Genomic DNA, 17,040 nt, shown 5'->3' with positions numbered 1-17,040 from the left:
AACATGGAAACATGACCTTCAAGGATATCAAACAGAGCTCCTCAAATCAACACTACATTTTGGTGTGTGCAACTACCAAGGCCATCAGCCCTTAAAGTGTGTGGCAGTCAAACAGCAACAATGAACATTATGTTTATCATGGAGAAGGGGAACTATCATGGGGAGTGGGCAGAAGAGAGACAGGGACAGAGAGAAAGAACTTTCTACGCACAGGTCAATGTTTCGTTAATAAAAACAATGTTCATTCTGTCTTTTATCTGCCCCATTAGACTGAAACTTATATAACTGGGAGGAAGCCCACTAGGCAGAAGGGGGCACAACACTCAATCAAGCCTCCTGATTGGCACAGGGATTACTAAGTTACAAACACAATCTAGAAATCTTCTGGATGGGCTCACCAACAACCTTTCGCATCAGTGTGCTGCCTTATTTTTGTTAAGGTAGTTTAGATGCACCTTTGTTTTCACCTTTTAATATTCTTTGATGAGTATGAGTAGCCCCCTTTTCCTTCCACAGAGAAGCAAGAAATGGTGAAGACTACAGGAGAGGAAGGGGCTGCTAATAAAGAGCAATATGTATTATTGCACCAAACACATCATTGGGCCACGTTCAAGACTGACACTGCAAGTGATGAGTAAAATTAGGCTTACAACAGATAGTCCTTAATAATTATATTTCTTTCTTGAATGCTGACTCTTTAAAATGCCCTTATCCTTGAAGAGGATTGTGCCTGTGATGGAGCTGCTGAGTCTACAACCCTCAACAGCTTCTTGTGATGCTGTGCACTGAAGTCTCCATACCAGGCAATGATACAACCAGTCAGAATGCTCTTCACCATACACCTATAGAAGTGTGCAAGATACTTTGGTGACATACCAATTCTCAAACATGATGAAGTAGAGCTGCTAGCAAGCCTTCTTTGTGACTGCATTAATGTGTGGGCCCAGGACAGAGCCCCTTCACAAAGTCAGCATATACAGTAACATGCCCAATAACCAGCCATCCTCAATTGGCAAGAAAGGTAGGTGGAATCCAGTCCAATTTGAGGATTAGTTCCTTCTGGACATTCATCAAGGACATCTTATCAAGCAGACTTGGAGATAAAGGAAGCAGCTTTCCAGCAATCAAACTACCTCCACAGAGGAGTAATCAAGACATAGCATTAACCTTTCAAAACTCACTATTGGTGGTCACTAAGGAATAATACTAAAGTGTACAACTTAAACTTGATGTTTCTGTTGATATTTTATATTGCTTATAATACATAAAAATGTTCATAACAAATAATATTTTTTCCTTTTCTTATCAGATTCATAGATTCTTCCAGTGTATATATCAAAGTAGCTGCTGATATTGCTTCTTTATGGTAATCCTTTAACAATGTTAATGGCAAACACATTAGTTCAAAAGTCACAAGATCAAAGGGATGCATATTTCGGTATTCTGCAGCACTTTAATGTGAAATAACTAAAACTATTTCAAAGCCTCCACTGTAGTTCAGCCAATTAATGTTTGTGACATCTGCTACCAAGTATATTTTTTGTAAAACTCTTCCTGTTTGATGACAGCATCCTTTGAAGGACTGATACCTATGAAAGACTGAAAGAACAAGGCATATACTCAATACTAACCCTACTCTCCAAGTCAGCAGTGATCCTTTGACCAGAATTGACCAGAAGTGTGTAAGGCATTACTTCAGAGTGGATAAGAGAAATTAAGTTCATTCTTCTTTGGACCCTTTAACCATCTGTGTGTCTTGGACGATTCAATGCTATCAAATCAAATTAATGATTTAAGCTGATTGGAAATGAACTTCTCTCTCTTAAAATGTGAATCTTACAAGGCAATTTCTTAACCTCGGCATTACAGTCTGCCAAATCTAGCCACATCCAAATTCTTGTAATGTACTCTCAGCTCAACCGACTACAAAAGTAATTATCAAGTATCAGTGTGCATCAAATGTATTTAAGTTTTTTGACATCTATTAAGTCCAAAACACTAATAGAATGGATTTTCACTAAGAAAACCTGATATTGTGTAGCATTCAGAATACTTTAAACAAAATGCCATCCTTTAGTAGTCCCTCAGATGTTGCAAGATAAATAAATAATGGAACTAATTTTATAAATGTGATAGGTGGATCTGTAAAGAATGTGAAGGAAGATGATGCCTGCTGAAGAATCTCTCAGGTGTTTATGGGAGTACTTCCTGGTTCCTGAGAATCTCTTTGCAATTTGGAAATCCTGAATAACACAAGCAGGCTTTGTTTTCTTCCTGCACTAAACAAAATAATGCAGTCGAGAAACTTCCAGAAGGTCATAACTCTCTTCAGAGTCACCTTTGTCTTTCTGTCATCCAAGTTGAGCAGGCTGATAGTATCTTCCAATATGCTCTTGGCAATGTTGTAATTGTTGTCATAGCAACATTCCAGTATTAAATCCTAGTAGATGCAATGACACCTGTTCTTCATAAAAATCTGTGCTCCATTAATAGAGCACTCATTAATAGGTAACTCATAAAAAGATGTGGTAAGCAGCAAACTGCAGGTTGATGTAATGAGTCAGCTATCAAATATATTGCTGAATCACTGTCAATTGATTTGTTTTTATGCTTCAATTCCTCCAACTGGACCAATAAATACAGAGGACATCTTTGTTATATAAATAAATTGGTTAAATGGAATCAGGAAAGGTTTTGATCTCTGTACTCTATGGGATTCAATTCTCTCATTCATCAGGTTGTAAAAGATCCCATAATAATTTCAAGTGCCATCAGACACACATCCTTTTTCCAACTCATCCCAAATCAATTCAGCAATTGACAGAACTACCTAAACCTTAGCAACAAGCCTCTGCCTCCCCACATCCTGCTAAATAGTAATCAAGCCCCAACTCAGCAAACACTCTTCTTGGCTAATGATCTCAGACCTACTATCAAGTGACTACTGGCAGCTGACCCACCCACCCTACATCCCTGTCTGACACCACATATACCTTTACATATTGTAAACTGCACAAACTTTACCCACAAGTGAACCTTTGATCTATTTAATTCCTAATCAATGGTAGATCACAATGAAACTATCACAAGCACCAAATACAATAACAGATGTAATTGTGAAGCCAAATAATATGCAGACCTTGATACCTTTAGAAGTATTCTGAATATTAGTTTAATTTTACTGGTGTAAAGAATATACAGCTTTGAACAAACCACATCTATTACTATCTAACTGATTGAATGTTCAGCCTATGTTTTGGTCTTTATTTTCCATATAAAGGCTGATTCTGGCTGCATCAATGGCAGACATAAAAAAGGAAACAAAAAAAATTGTATTTATTGCAAACTGCATTATCATCGGAGGAGAGAGAGACATAGATGAAAGATAAAAATGTAAAGGATACAAAAGGCACTAAATTCTTAAAGGCAGAGAGAAAGTTAGAAAAGAGAAAGCAAGGGCAAGCAACTCCAAAGGAGGGTAGAGAAAGATTAACTGACTCACATCTATGTAAAGAGATTCTATTTATCTTTTTTGTTCTTGTTAGATTATAAATTAATGGGTTTATAAATAGGAATATTTACTTCTATAATTTGTTTACTTATTTAATGCATCACATAAAATTCAGTTCTGTCCTTGATGCTTCAAAAATAAGTTCTTACCGTACATGAAGAGCAACATTTTGGTTACAAGGATGGGTGACTAACCGTTGAAAATTGACTGCAACTTCCAACAAATCCTGTATGGAAGTAAAATACACTCAATTCTTAACCAACACAGATATTACATAAACTACTATGATGTTGCTTCTATATATATAATGTGTTGAACAGAGGGGGGAAAAGAGAAATTTAATTTATACAAACTAAAATGGAGAGAGTACTGATAAATGCAACAAACTGCACCACAAGAATATATTGCAAACCTACAACAAATACAATAATGCAACCAAACAACCAAACTGTTAAAATAACCACTAATTATCCAAAAATAATCTAAAAATGTTGATCGCTCCCTGAAAGCGAGCAAGAGTAAACCATGAAATAAAATTTTTGTATCTTTTGATGCCTAGGAAGTCTAACACTAACAAGATATCATTACTTAAAAGATAGTTTTTGATATTTTAGGATTCTAAAAATTAAAGATTAATTATATTTTTATGAGATTATAGTACAGAGGAAAGAGCATAAAGCTGCAAATCCAGCTAAATGTATCAGGTAAGCAAAACACAAACATAAATTTTAATGCAAAAGTATAACTGGTCCTCTTCAGTGGGAGGATGAGCAGCCAGAGGTCATGACCCACGTTGGAACCAATGACATGGGTAGATAGGCAACAAGGTCCTGCAGAGTTTAGGGAGTTAGATGCTAAGTTAAATGTCAGGACTTCCAGGGTTATGATCCCAGGATTGCTACCTATGCCACATGCTAGTGAGCTAGAAAAAGGAAAATCATACAGCTTAATATGTAGAGTTGGTGCAGGAGGGAGGGCTTCAGGTTTTTAGATTATTGGCCTCTCTTCTGGGGTAGGTGTGACCTGTTCAGATAGTTTGCACCTGAGCTGGAGGGGAACTAATGCAGGGGTGTCAAACTCATTTTAGGTCACGAGCCGGATTGAGAAAAATGCGACTTCATGCGGGCCGGATCAGTTGTGCACGCGCGCGTGCTCCCACAGCTTTCGTTGCCTTCATTTTTTCAACCTGCTCTCATGTGTCTCAGTCTCTGCTATATCTAAAATTGTTTCACTTTACAAATTTCGTTTTTTGTGAAGCAGATTGCCTAGCAAGCATCCTTTTTATGATTGGTATTAACTTACAGTCGTAGATTACAAGAAAGTAGGCAACGAGAAAGAAACGATGCTATTTCGGCTAAGATTGTTTTGGGAGCCATACCTTTTCCATTAATAAACCATTTGAAATCAAGCATTAGCAAACACAAATGTAGACCTAACGTTGTCCCGTGCATCGATTTAATGTTCAATATTTCCTCTGTAACGCACAAATTGGAGTCCACTCCTCGGATGAAGATAGCCAGCTGTGCAGTGTCCGTCATATCAGCACTTTCATCCACAGCAAGCGAGTATGCAAAAAAGTCTTTGCTTCTTTCAATCAACTGTGTTCTTAAATCAGTGGCTATCTCACAAACGCGATCAGCAACCGTATTTCTCCTCAGGCTTACATTAGCCAACATCTGCTTTTTGTCTGGACACACGACGGCACACACCTTCATCATGCAGCTCTTCAGAAACTCTCCCTCGGTAAAGGGCCGGGCTGGTTTAGCGATCTCTGCTGCCACAATAAAACTAGCCTTTACAGCAGCCTCACTTTGTGTTTTGGCTTTTGTGAACATAGCCTGCTATGACGCCAGACTTCTTTTCAACTCTTCTACCTTCTGGAGCTTCTGTTTCTTGTCCAGATGCTTGTATTTGTCGTGGTGTTTCGTTTCATAGTGTCGTAAACCTGGTACCTGAATAAACTCAGCATTAGCCATATCATACGCCATAGGCGCTTCGATTACTGGGGCCAGCTTTAATAGTAATTAGATATTATCTCGCGGGCCAAAGATAATTCCACCGCGGGCCGGATTTGGCCCGTGGGCCTTGAGTTTGACATATATGTCTTACAGGGAAGGTTTGCTAGTGCTACACGGGTGGGGAGGGTGAGTGGAGTTTAACCTAGAGTTGCTGGGAGATGGGAACCAGAGCACCAGAACTAACAGTGCAGTGGTTGTGGAGAAAGATGTTGTTAAACCTACATACAAGTTCAGGAATCAAGAAGTTGAGCATAGTGCGACTAATGTTCTGAGCTGCATATATTTCAATGCAAAGAGTATAGTAGGAAAGGTGGATGAGCTTAGGGCATGGATCAGCACATGGAATTATGACATTAAGGCCGTAAGCGAGACTGGGTTGCAGGAGGGGAAAGACTGATGGCTCAATGTTCTGAGGTTCCATTGTTTTATATGTGACAGAGCAGAACGGATTAAAGAGGAGGGTTGGCATTACTTTTGTGGGAAAATGCCACAGCAGTGCTGTCAGGACAGATTGAAGAGCTTGTCTAGTGAGACCTTATGGGTAGAACTGAGGAATAAGAAAGTTATAACCACATTAATGGGATTTTATTATAGACCATCCAACAGTCCGTGTGATTTAAAGGAGCAAATTTGTAAAGAAATTGCAGATTGTTGCAAGAAATATAAGCATCGTGATAGATTTTAACTTTCCATATATAGACTTGAATTCCCATATTATAAAAAGTCTAGATAGAAAAGAGTTTGTCAAATATGTTCAGAAAATTTTCTTTAATCAATACATATAAGTCTCAACTAGAGAGACTGCGATACCATATCTCCTATTAGGGAATGAGACAGAGAAGGTGACTGAAGTTTGTGTAGGGAACACTTGCATCTAGTGATCATAATGAGATTAGTTTAAAGGTAGTTATGGATGTAATGCCCTGGTTGAAATTGTATTTCTACTGCTATGCTGTTAGGCATTTTACTTTAGTGGTTTTCTGCCTATGCAGTGTGTTCTGTTAGTTAAGCTTCATAGACTAGTGTTTCGGCTTCAACTGAGATAAGGAGCCATTTGCCCAACTTAGGAATGTTGTGTCAGCCAATTGTGTTTTTTTTTGTTGGTAACCCGTTGTAACATTTTGTCCAGTGGGATGCCATGGAAGATTCAAAAGAGCTGGGCAGAATCAGATTTCTGTAGTCTGGTTTGGAGTCTTTTGGTTGGGAAACATGGAGAAGACACTTGGAGGATCCCACCCGAAGAGAAGACCTTATTGCAAGGAGTGCTTGGTGCAGACAAATGGTTCAACGGAGTTAAGTGCCAATACTTCTGAGATAGCCAGTTTGTTTGTGACACTCTTCAAGGGAAGTTCAATCTGTGGTTGATGATGGGGTTTCAGCACCATGAGTAGAGCGATACACCTAGCTACTACAGAAATTAGCTCCAATGCTTATGTGCACATTTAGACTGCTTTAGCTGTGATGGATCCTTTTTCTTTATCTTGGTCTGTTAACTGTTAAAATTGGAATATTAGTAAATTTTATGCCAATGTACAATCTGTTATTTCCTGGTGGAGGATAACTTTGCATGGGGCAGTATTTACACAGCATTCACCACAATTTTCATTCTATCATCAGAACATTCCAATTTTCCTGTTTGGTTGAACCCAAATAATACTGACCCTAGACTGTGTTGCTTATTGAAGGTGGCCTTCTCACCTTCATCCATGCGATGCTGAGTCAAGTAGCCATTAGCTAGAGTTAGTCAACAAGCTGAATTTGCTATAAGCCCAATGAGAGAGTTACATGAAAAAAGATAGGCCTGGTCCTTAGGTTGAGATTCCAAATTGGAGAAAGGCAAATTTTGATAGTATCAGAAAGGATCTGGCAAATTTAGATTGGGACAGATTATTTACTGGCAAAAGTGCACTTGGTAAGAGGGAGCCTTTAAAAGTGAAATCTTGGGAGTACAGAGTTTATATGTTCCTGTCAGAATAAAAGACTAAGATAATAAGTTTATGGAACTTTGGTTTTCGAAAGGTATTGAGGCCCTGGTTAAGAAGAGGAAGGAGGTGCATAACAGGTATAGACAGGCAGCAACAAATGTCGTACTTGAGGAGTATATTAAATGCAAGGGAACACTTAAGAAGGAAATCAGGAAGGTTACAAGAAGGAACATACACAAAATGCTGGAGGAACTCAGCAAGCCAGGCAGCATCTAAGGAAACGAGTATAGTCAATGCTTCAAGCCAAGACCCTACATCAGTTCTGATGAAGGGTCTCAGACCAAAATGTCAACTATTCACTTTTCCATAGATGCTGACTGGCCTGCTGAGTTCCTCCAGCATTTTGTGTGTATTACTTGGATTTCCAGCCACAGCAGATTTGAAGGCACAAGGTTGCTCTAACGGAAAAGGTTAAGAAGAATACTAATGGCTTCTACAGATATATTATGAGCAAAAGGATAGCAAGGGACAAAATTGGTCCCCTGAATTATCAGAGTGGTTATCTATGTGTGGAGCCGAAAGAGATAGGGGAGATCTTAAATGATTTTTTTTCTGTATTTACTCAGGAGACAGACAGAGTTCATAGATGTGAGGAAATCCAGCAGTGAGGTCATGGACCATATACAGAATACAGAGGAGGAGGTGTTTCCTGTCTTGAGGCACATTAGAGTAGATAAATCTTCAGGACCTGACAAGGTGTTCCTTCGAACTCTCTAGGAGGCTAGTGCAGAAATTGCAGGGGCCCTAGTAGAGATATTTAAAACATCCTTAGCCAGGGGTGAGGTGCCAAAGGATTGGAGGATAGCTAATGTTGTTCTGTTGTTTAAGAAAGGCTCTAAGAATAAGCCAGGAAATTATAGGTCGGTGAGGCTGCCATCAGTAGTGGGAAAGCTATTAGAAGGTATTAAGGTACCAGACATATAAGTATTGGGATAGATATGGACTGATTAAGGATAGACAGCATGGCTTCATGGTAGGTCATGTCTAACCAACCTTATAGCGGTTTTTGAAGAAAGTTAATGAAGGCAAGATGGTGGATAATGTCTCTACATAGACTTTAGCAAGGCTTTTGACAAGGTTCCATTCCAAAATTGGAGATTGGTCAAGAAGGTTCAATCGCCTGGCATTCAGGATGAGGTAGTAAATTAGGTGAGACATTAGCTTTGTGGGATAAACTGGAGAGTGGTTGAAGGTGGTCGCCTCTCTGACTGCAGGCCTGTGACTAGTGGAGTGCAGGAGAAATCAGTGCTAAATCCATTGTTATCTGTCATTTATATCAATAATCTGGATGACTAATGTAATAAACCAAATCAGCAAATTTTCAGATACACAAAGAATCGGGGTAGTGAGAAAGACCATCAAAGCTTCAAGCAGGATCTGAATCAGCTGGAAAAATGGACTGAAAATGACAGATGGAATTTAATGCAGACAAGTGTGAAGTGTTGCACTTTGTGGGAACCAACCCCAGGGTAGGTCTTACACGGTGAGAAGTACGGCACTGAGGAATGTAGTAGAACAGAGTGATCAGGGAATACTGATCCATAATTCCTTCAAAGTAGCATCACAGGTGGATAGGGTCATAAAGAAAGATTTTGCAATATTGGCCTTCATAAATCAATATATTGTATACATGAGTTGAGCTGTTAAGTTGAAATTGTACAAGACATTGGTGAAGCCTAATTTGGAGTACTGTGCGCAGTCTTAGTCACCTACTTACATGAAATATGTAAATAAAATTGAATGAGTACAGGGAAAATTTACAAGAATGTTGCTGGGACTGGAAGACTTGAGTTATAGGGAAAGGCTAAATAGATTAGGACTTTTTTTCCCAGGAACGTCGAAAACTGAGGAGAGATTTGAGAGAGATATACCAAATTAAAAGAGGTATAGATAGGGTAAATGCAAACAGGCTTTTTTCACTGAAGTTGCATGAAACTACAATTAGAGATCATGGGTTAAAAATTAAAAATGAAATGTTTAAGGAGAATATAAAGGGGAATTTCTTCACTCAGAGGATGGTGAGAGTGTAGAACAAGCTTCCAATGCAAGTGGCACATGAGGGGTCATTTTCAGCATTTAAGAGAAATTGGGATAGGTATATGGATGACAGAAGTATGGAAGGCTATGGTCCAGGTGCAAGTCAATTGGACTAGGCAAATTAATGGTTAAACACAGACTAGATGGGCCGAAAGGGCTGTTTCCATGCCGTAGTGTCCCATGACTCTAATACCAATCCTCTAACTAGTTGCCCCAGGTGAGCTGTTGGTCATTGATGAAGCCTAGGATACTGATTTGGGAAATTTGTCAATGGTAATGCTACTCAATCTGCATATTTTCTTGTGTCAGTGGTAATGCTACTCAATCTGCAGAGTTTCTTGTGTCAATGGTACTGCTATTCAATTAAGATACTCATTACCTGACAAGCATGAGACACCATTGCTTCTTGCCACTTATCAGATTATGCCTGTATAATATTTAAGTATTTACACATATATCCACATACTGCTGTATTATCTTGAGTTTCAAATAGAATTAAACATTTGGCAATCATTAGTAAATTATGGAATTAGAGAAACTGTGCAGTCCCTGATACCTATCCAGCCCACTGTGGCTACACCGATTGAAAACCTGCCTTCCAGCAGTAAGTCTATCATCCTGTAGGTTATGGTTCTCCACATGTGTATCCAGATACTTTTAAAATTGTGGTGGAATACAATTTTCTTGTTGTCAATATTATACAAGGGACATTCTTCAACCAAGGTGTGTACACAAAAATCAAAAAGCTATAGAACCTGGAAATCTAAAACAAAAACAAAAATTGCTGGAAATTCTTGGCAGGACAGGCAGCATCTGTTATGAGACAAACAGTTAATGCTTCAGGGTAATGACTTCACATTGGAATCAGGAATATTCTTAAATCAGGTATGCTTTTAAGGTGAAGAGAAAAGTCAGTGGTGGTAAAATAAGGGAATGCGATAGGATGAAGACTCCCCAGGAGAAAATGGCGTAAGCCTCCATTTTCCCTTTCCTTTTAATATCTATAATTACAAATTGCAATTTCTGTATCATGTGACGTATTAATTATAGGATTCAAGCTGCAAATATGTTTATATCCTTCAGAGGTGGCCCATAGTGATATTACCACCACCGCATCTTCTTCTGCCTATACTGCAACATCCCCAGGGATCAAATTCTCAAGACACTTTGGTTCACTACTCCCCTTCTCCTACATCATAACCACTTCCTATAGCAATATCCCAAGCAGAAGAAGCAAACCCTGTTTCATTTCTTCCTCCTTAACCATTCAGGGCTTCAAAAGCGCTTTCCATGTAAAGTACTAATTAACTTCTTTCAATTTAATAAGCAGCATGCAGTACTCAGAGGCCAAACTTCGGATTGGTCAGACAGCTGTACTCTATTCAATCTACAAAAATGACACCAAGATTCCAGTTGTCGATAATTTTACTTCTCATCATATTCCCACTCAGACTGCACCTCCTCAGCCTCTGATGTTGTTCCATAAACCTCAATTCAAGCTTAAGAACCCCATCTCTTCCAACCAGTGCATTATAATTTTCTGGACTTAACAATAGGTTCAAGAAATTCAAATAATCAACATTTCATTTCAGATTTTCAGTATTTATTCCAACTTCCTTTAATAATTTTAGATAATTATTTTGCATTTTCAGCTCCACTGCATCCTTTGTCAGCAGAATCTCAGATGGTGACAGTGTACAGGAGCGAAATTACCGGCTAGCTGAGAGGTGTCACAGCAACAACCCTGGACTCAACATCAGTAAGACCAAAGAAATGATTGTAGACTTCAGAAAGGGTAAGACGAGGGGACACACCTGTCCTTATAGAGGGATCAGCGATTGCAAGTTGCTGGGTGTCAATATCCCTGAGGACCTAACCTGGGGCCAACATATTGAAGCAGCTATAAAGAAGGCAAGACAGTGGCTATATTTCATTGGGAGTATGAGGAGATTTGATGTATCACCAAAAACACTCATAAATTTCTACAGCTACACCGAGGGGAGCATTCTAACTGGCTGCATCACCGCCTGGTATGGGGGGGGGGGGGGGGTTGCTACTGCACAGAATTGAAATAAGCTGCAGAGAATTGTAAAATTAGTCATCTCCATCATGGGCACCAACCTCTGTAGTATCCAGGACATCTACAAGGAGTGGTGCCTCAGAAAGGCAGTGTCCATCATTAAGGACCTCCTCTACCCTCTTCTCTACCCTCTTCTCATTGCTACCATCAGGAAGGAGGTACAGAAGCTTCAAGGCGTACAATCAATGATTCAGGAACACCTTCTTCCCTACTGCCATCAGATTTCTGAATGGACATTAAACCCATGAACACTACCTCACTACTTTTTTATTTCCTTTTTTTGCACTAATTTAATTTAACTTGCTGTAATTCACAGTTCTTTTATTATTATCATGTATTGCATTGTATTGATGCTGCAAAGTTAACAAACTTCATGACATATGTCAATGATATTAAACCTGATTTCAATTCTGATTCCTCCACACTGACCTTCACCTCATTATTCTTGCTACCTTTCATCATGCAGCATCACTAATTATGCCATTTACAAACTTGCTTTATCTCCAATTTTTTTCCAGTTCAATCCTTGGCTTTAAATGTTAACTACATTCCTCTCTTCACACATCCCACTTGACCTACTGAGCATTTCCAGCAATTTCCATTATTATAGTTATTAACAGATCTTTGCAAGTTTACTTACATGTTCTTTTTGAAATGAATCATCTTCCATACTTAAAGAATACATGTATTTCCAATCACTAATAAAAAAAAGCACATAAACCAATGATGATTTAAAAACCACACATTTAAAAATGTGAAAAAGACAGTTTATTCTTTGGAAAGGTAATTAATTATTTTGATATTGTACGCGTACAGAACTTGCACATTTTATTATGTGTTTTTGTAAACAATACAAAAAATAAAAGAACATGCAGTGTATTTTGTGGACATTCTATCAGTTGACAATCTGTTGTTATTTAAGTATCAAAGGTCTTGCTTTAGTATTGGATAATTCAATTGTATCAAAACGATTGTCAGTATGTTTTAAATAGTTTAGTTTTGAATCACTGATTAAATAATTGAGTTTTAATGCCACTACACCAATAAAAAGTTTAACCAATCCAACTTAAATTAAGCTACATCGAAAATTGATCTGATTAATTTTAGCTGACATACATTTATATGTCTGACATAATTTCAACACTTAATAACATCAGTCCTTATGCAATACTACTGATTCAAGATCCAATTGATACACCAATAGAAAATGTCAGACTCTACAGCACCAGAAATGGGACTTGTTCCAGCCAGGGGAAGGAAAAAACGGCAAAAGGAAAGGAAAAACTGAGATGTTAAGGACGCATTTGCTCCCACTATCTGCCTGTCACTAGGTTATATCTTTTGTTTGGGCCCCAAGTTCTTTTAGAGGCATGAACAAGCATTTCATTGGTGCTGCAATTTCAAAGAGCTCTTTAGGAAAGCACAATACTCTCCATGATTATTTGAACTACCATCCCTGTCTGCTCCAGGTGACTCCAGTTGTGCAGTGACATGATTAAAAACGTAAGAAATAAATTTTTAAAACGCCGATCCTACTCTCTCAAATAAAATCGGGTGTCCAAATGAAATCGGTACGTGTTTTCTGTGCCGATCTTCAGTAAAATGGAGACGTCCTTTTCTGACAGTGAGGTTCCGAGGGAGTCATAAATCCCGGCTGGTTATAATGAGGTCGTGAAAAGTATTTCACTTTCACACACACACACACACACACCCCTCTTCAAACTAACGGGAAAAGAAATGGTACTTTTCCATACCTACAAAATTCTTTCGGGATGGAACTGCTTACATAAAGCATCTGAGTTAAAAGAAGAGCTATTAAACCCGCACTCATGTCTGTAACAATTTTCTAAAGAGGAATTAATTACTGGGCATCCTGCACTTCAGGATTCTCCATTCAATCGGTCCACTGCCCCTCCTTTAATAGTGACTCGGCTGCCAACGTCGCCTCAAGTTCGTGCGTTCAAAATGGACGGTGTTGCCGCCATTTCGCCGGAACTGCCCATCACTGCCAACGGCCTGGAATCCTCGCCGTGCTCGCGTGAAGGGTCGGCGTGGGCGGTGAAGGAAGGGTTAAATAAGGAATCCTAAGGGGGGGGGGGGTGCAGTGGTCCTAATATGATAGATTCATCCTGCAGTGTGAGAGGGGTGGGCTAAAATCAGACTTTTTAGTACAGTATTGCAGTTGAGTGAAAGGAGGAATGACATTAGAGCTGGCCAAATTGTTTGGAAGAAGACACACTGGTAGAGATGACAGCAGAACAATGGCTGGAGTTTCTGTGAGCAATTCATAAACTGTGGGATAGATACATCCCAAAGAAGAAGAATTCTAAAGGGAAGATGAGGCAACCATGGCTGACAAGCGAAGTCAAAGACAGCACAAAAGAAAAAGAGGATATACTAGAAAGCAAAGGTTAGTGGGAAGCTAGAGGACTGGGAAGCTTTTAAAAACCAATAACTTGCAACTAAAAAGGCAATAAAGAGTGAAAAGATGAAATATGAAAGTAAGCTAGCCAATAATATAAAAAATGATACCAGAAGTTTTCTCAGGTATATAAGAAGTGAGAGTGGATATCGGACCACTGGAAAGTGATGCTGGAGAGGTAGTGGGGTGGGGGGGGAGGACAAATAAATGCTTGATGAACTCCATAAGTATTTTGCATGTCTTCACTTTGAACAACACCAGCTGTATACCAGAAATTCAAGAGTGTCGGGCAGAAAAGAGTTTAGTTGCTATTACTAAGGAGATGGTTTTTGAGAAGCTGAAAGGTCTGAAAGTAGATAAGACACCTGGACCGGATGGACAACACCCCACAGTTCTGAAAGAGGTAGCTGAAGAGATTGTGGTGGCATCATTCAAGAATCACCAGAAATCTGAAAAATTGCATGAGTCATTCCATTCTTTAAGAAGGGAGGGAAGCATATGACAGGATATTATAGGCCTGTTAGCCTGATTTCAGGTCTATAATATCCTGTCATATGCTTCCCTGCTTACCAATCTCTCCTCTGAACAGATGGGTAAGATGTTGGAGTCCATTATTAAGGATGAAGTTTTGGGGTATTTGGAGCACATGATACAATAGACCAAAGTCAGCATGGTTTTCTTAAGGGGAAATTTTGCAAGACTAATCTGTTGGAATTCTTTGAGGAAATAACAGGCAGGATTTACAAAGGAGAGTCAGTGGATGTTCACTTGGATTTTCAGAAGACCTTTGCCAAGGTGCCATATAAGGCTGCTAACAAAATAAAAGCCCATGTAGTCACAGGAAGGCTACTAGCATGGATAGAAGATTGGCTGACTGGTAGGAGGCAAAGAGTGAGAATAAAGGGGCCTTTTCTAATTGGCCACCAGCGACTAATGATGTTTCACAGCAGTCCGTGTTGGGACTGCTTCTTCTCACGTTATATGTCAACAATCTGGATGATAGAGTTGGTGGCTTTGTGGCCAAGTTTGAGAATGATACAAAGATAAGTGGAAGGGCAAGTAGCAGTGAGGAATCAGACAGTCCGCAGAAAGACTTGGACAGATTGGGAGAATGGGAAAGAAGTGGCAGATGGACTATTGTGTATGGTCATGCACTTTGGTAGGAGGAATAAATTTTCTAAATGGGGAGAAAATTCAGAAATCAGATGCAAAGGGGGTTGGGAGTCCTCATGCATTATTCCTTAAAGGTTAACTTGCAGGTAAGGAAGGCAAATGCAATGTTAGCATTCATTTTGAGAGGACTAAAACATAAAAGCAAGAATGTAATGCTGAGGCTTTATACAGCATTGGTCAGACCACATTTGAAGTATTGAGAACTGTTTTGGGCCCCTTATTGAATTGAATTGATTACTTACATCCTTCATATACATGAGGAGTAAAAATCTTTATGTTACGTCTCTGTCTAAATGTGCAATGTGCAATTTATAGTAATTTGTAATAAATAGTATGTACAACAGGGCAGTCAATATAACATAGAAATACAATTGTTAACAGCATGTATTAATCAGTCTGATGACCCGGTAGAAGAAACTATCCCAGAATCTGTTGCTCCTGGCTTTTATGCTGCGGTACTGTTTCCTGGATGGTAGCAGCTGGAGCAGTTTGTGGTTGGGGTGACTCGTGTTCCCAATGATCCTTTAGGCCCTTTTTACACACCTGTCTCTGTAAATATCCTGACTTGTGGGAAGTTCACATCTACGGATGCGCTGGGCTGTCTGCACCACTCTCTGCAGAGTCCTGCAATTGAGGGAAGTACAGTTTCCATACCAGGCAGTAATGCAGCCAGTCAAGATGCTCTCAATTGTGCCCCTGTAGGAAGTCTTTAGGATTTGGGGGCCCATACCAAACTTTTTCAACTGTCTGAAGTGAAAGAGGCGCCATTGCACTGTCATACAGACTACATGAGATCCTGGGTGATGTTTATGCCAGGGAACTTAAAGCTGTTCACCCTCTCAACCCCAGATCCATTGATGTCAATAGGGGTTAGCCTGTCTCCATTCTTCCCGTAGTCCACAACCAGCTCCCTTGCTTGTGCAACATTGATGGAGAGGTTGTTTTCTTGACACCACTGTGTCAGGGTAATGACTTCTTCTCCATAGGCTGCCTCGTTATTATTTGAGATTAGGCAAATCATCAGCAAATTAGTATCATCAGCAAATTTAATTAACAGATTGGAGCTGTGGGTGGTGGCACAGTCATGGGTATACAGAGAGTAAAGGAGGGAGCTTAGGACACAGCCCTGAGGGGCACTTTTGTTGAGGGTCAGAGTGGCAGAGATGAGGGAGTCCACACTTACTACCTGTGGGCAATCTGACAGGAAGTCCAGGATCTAGCTACACTGAAGAAAGGATATGCTGGCATTGGAGAAACTCCAGAGGAGGTTCACGAGAATTAGCTCAGGAATGAAAGGGTTAACATACAAGGAATGTTTAATGGTTCTCGGTCTGTACTTGCTGGAGTTTAGAAGAATGATGGCGGATCTCATTGAAACCTATTGAATACTGAAAAGCAAACGTGGAGAGGCTGTTTTCTATATTAGGGGAGTCTAGGACCAGAGGGCACAGCCTCAGAATACAAGGCATCCCTTTAAAACAGAGATGAGGAGGAATTTCTTTAGCCATTGGATGGTGAATTTTGTAGCATTCATTGCCACAGACAGCTATGATGGTGAAGTCTTTGGGTATATTTAAAGCAGAGGATGATATGTTCTTGATTAGTACTGCCTCAAAGGTTATGAAGAGAAGATAGGAGAATGGGGTTGAGAGGGATAATAAATAAGGCAAGATGGAATGGTGGAGCAGGCTTGATGGGCTGAATGGCTGAATTTTGCTCCTATGACCATGCTCTTATAGTCTAAAATGACTCCCTAAAGGTGTAGTGAGAAAGGATAGTAGAGGTGGTAAGGGGGAGTGGAAAAGCAATAAACA

The 17,040-nt window shown here is 39.5% G+C and overlaps 1 protein-coding gene across 1 annotated transcript in view; it reads right to left on the bottom strand.

Annotated features, from left to right (window-relative positions):
- The window catches only part of LOC140740361 (cation channel sperm-associated auxiliary subunit delta-like), a 47,139-nt gene extending 33,531 nt beyond the window's left edge, over positions 1–13,608 (bottom strand). The window contains exons 1-3 of the mRNA XM_073069507.1: positions 13,386–13,608; positions 12,272–12,329; positions 3,661–3,737 (exon numbers count right to left, since the gene is read on the bottom strand). Of these exons, the coding sequence (XP_072925608.1) occupies positions 3,661–3,737; positions 12,272–12,329; positions 13,386–13,462 (212 nt within the window). The 5' untranslated portion in view covers positions 13,463–13,608. The remainder of the gene's footprint in view (positions 1–3,660; positions 3,738–12,271; positions 12,330–13,385) is intronic.
- Positions 13,609–17,040: the final 3,432 nt, after the last annotated feature.

Source organism: Hemitrygon akajei, chromosome 16, assembly GCF_048418815.1.
Source record: "Hemitrygon akajei chromosome 16, sHemAka1.3, whole genome shotgun sequence".
NCBI lineage: Eukaryota > Metazoa > Chordata > Chondrichthyes > Myliobatiformes > Dasyatidae > Hemitrygon > Hemitrygon akajei.
The sequence above is the reverse complement of the archived record's forward strand: the minus strand, read 5'-3'. Positions and strand labels throughout refer to the sequence as shown.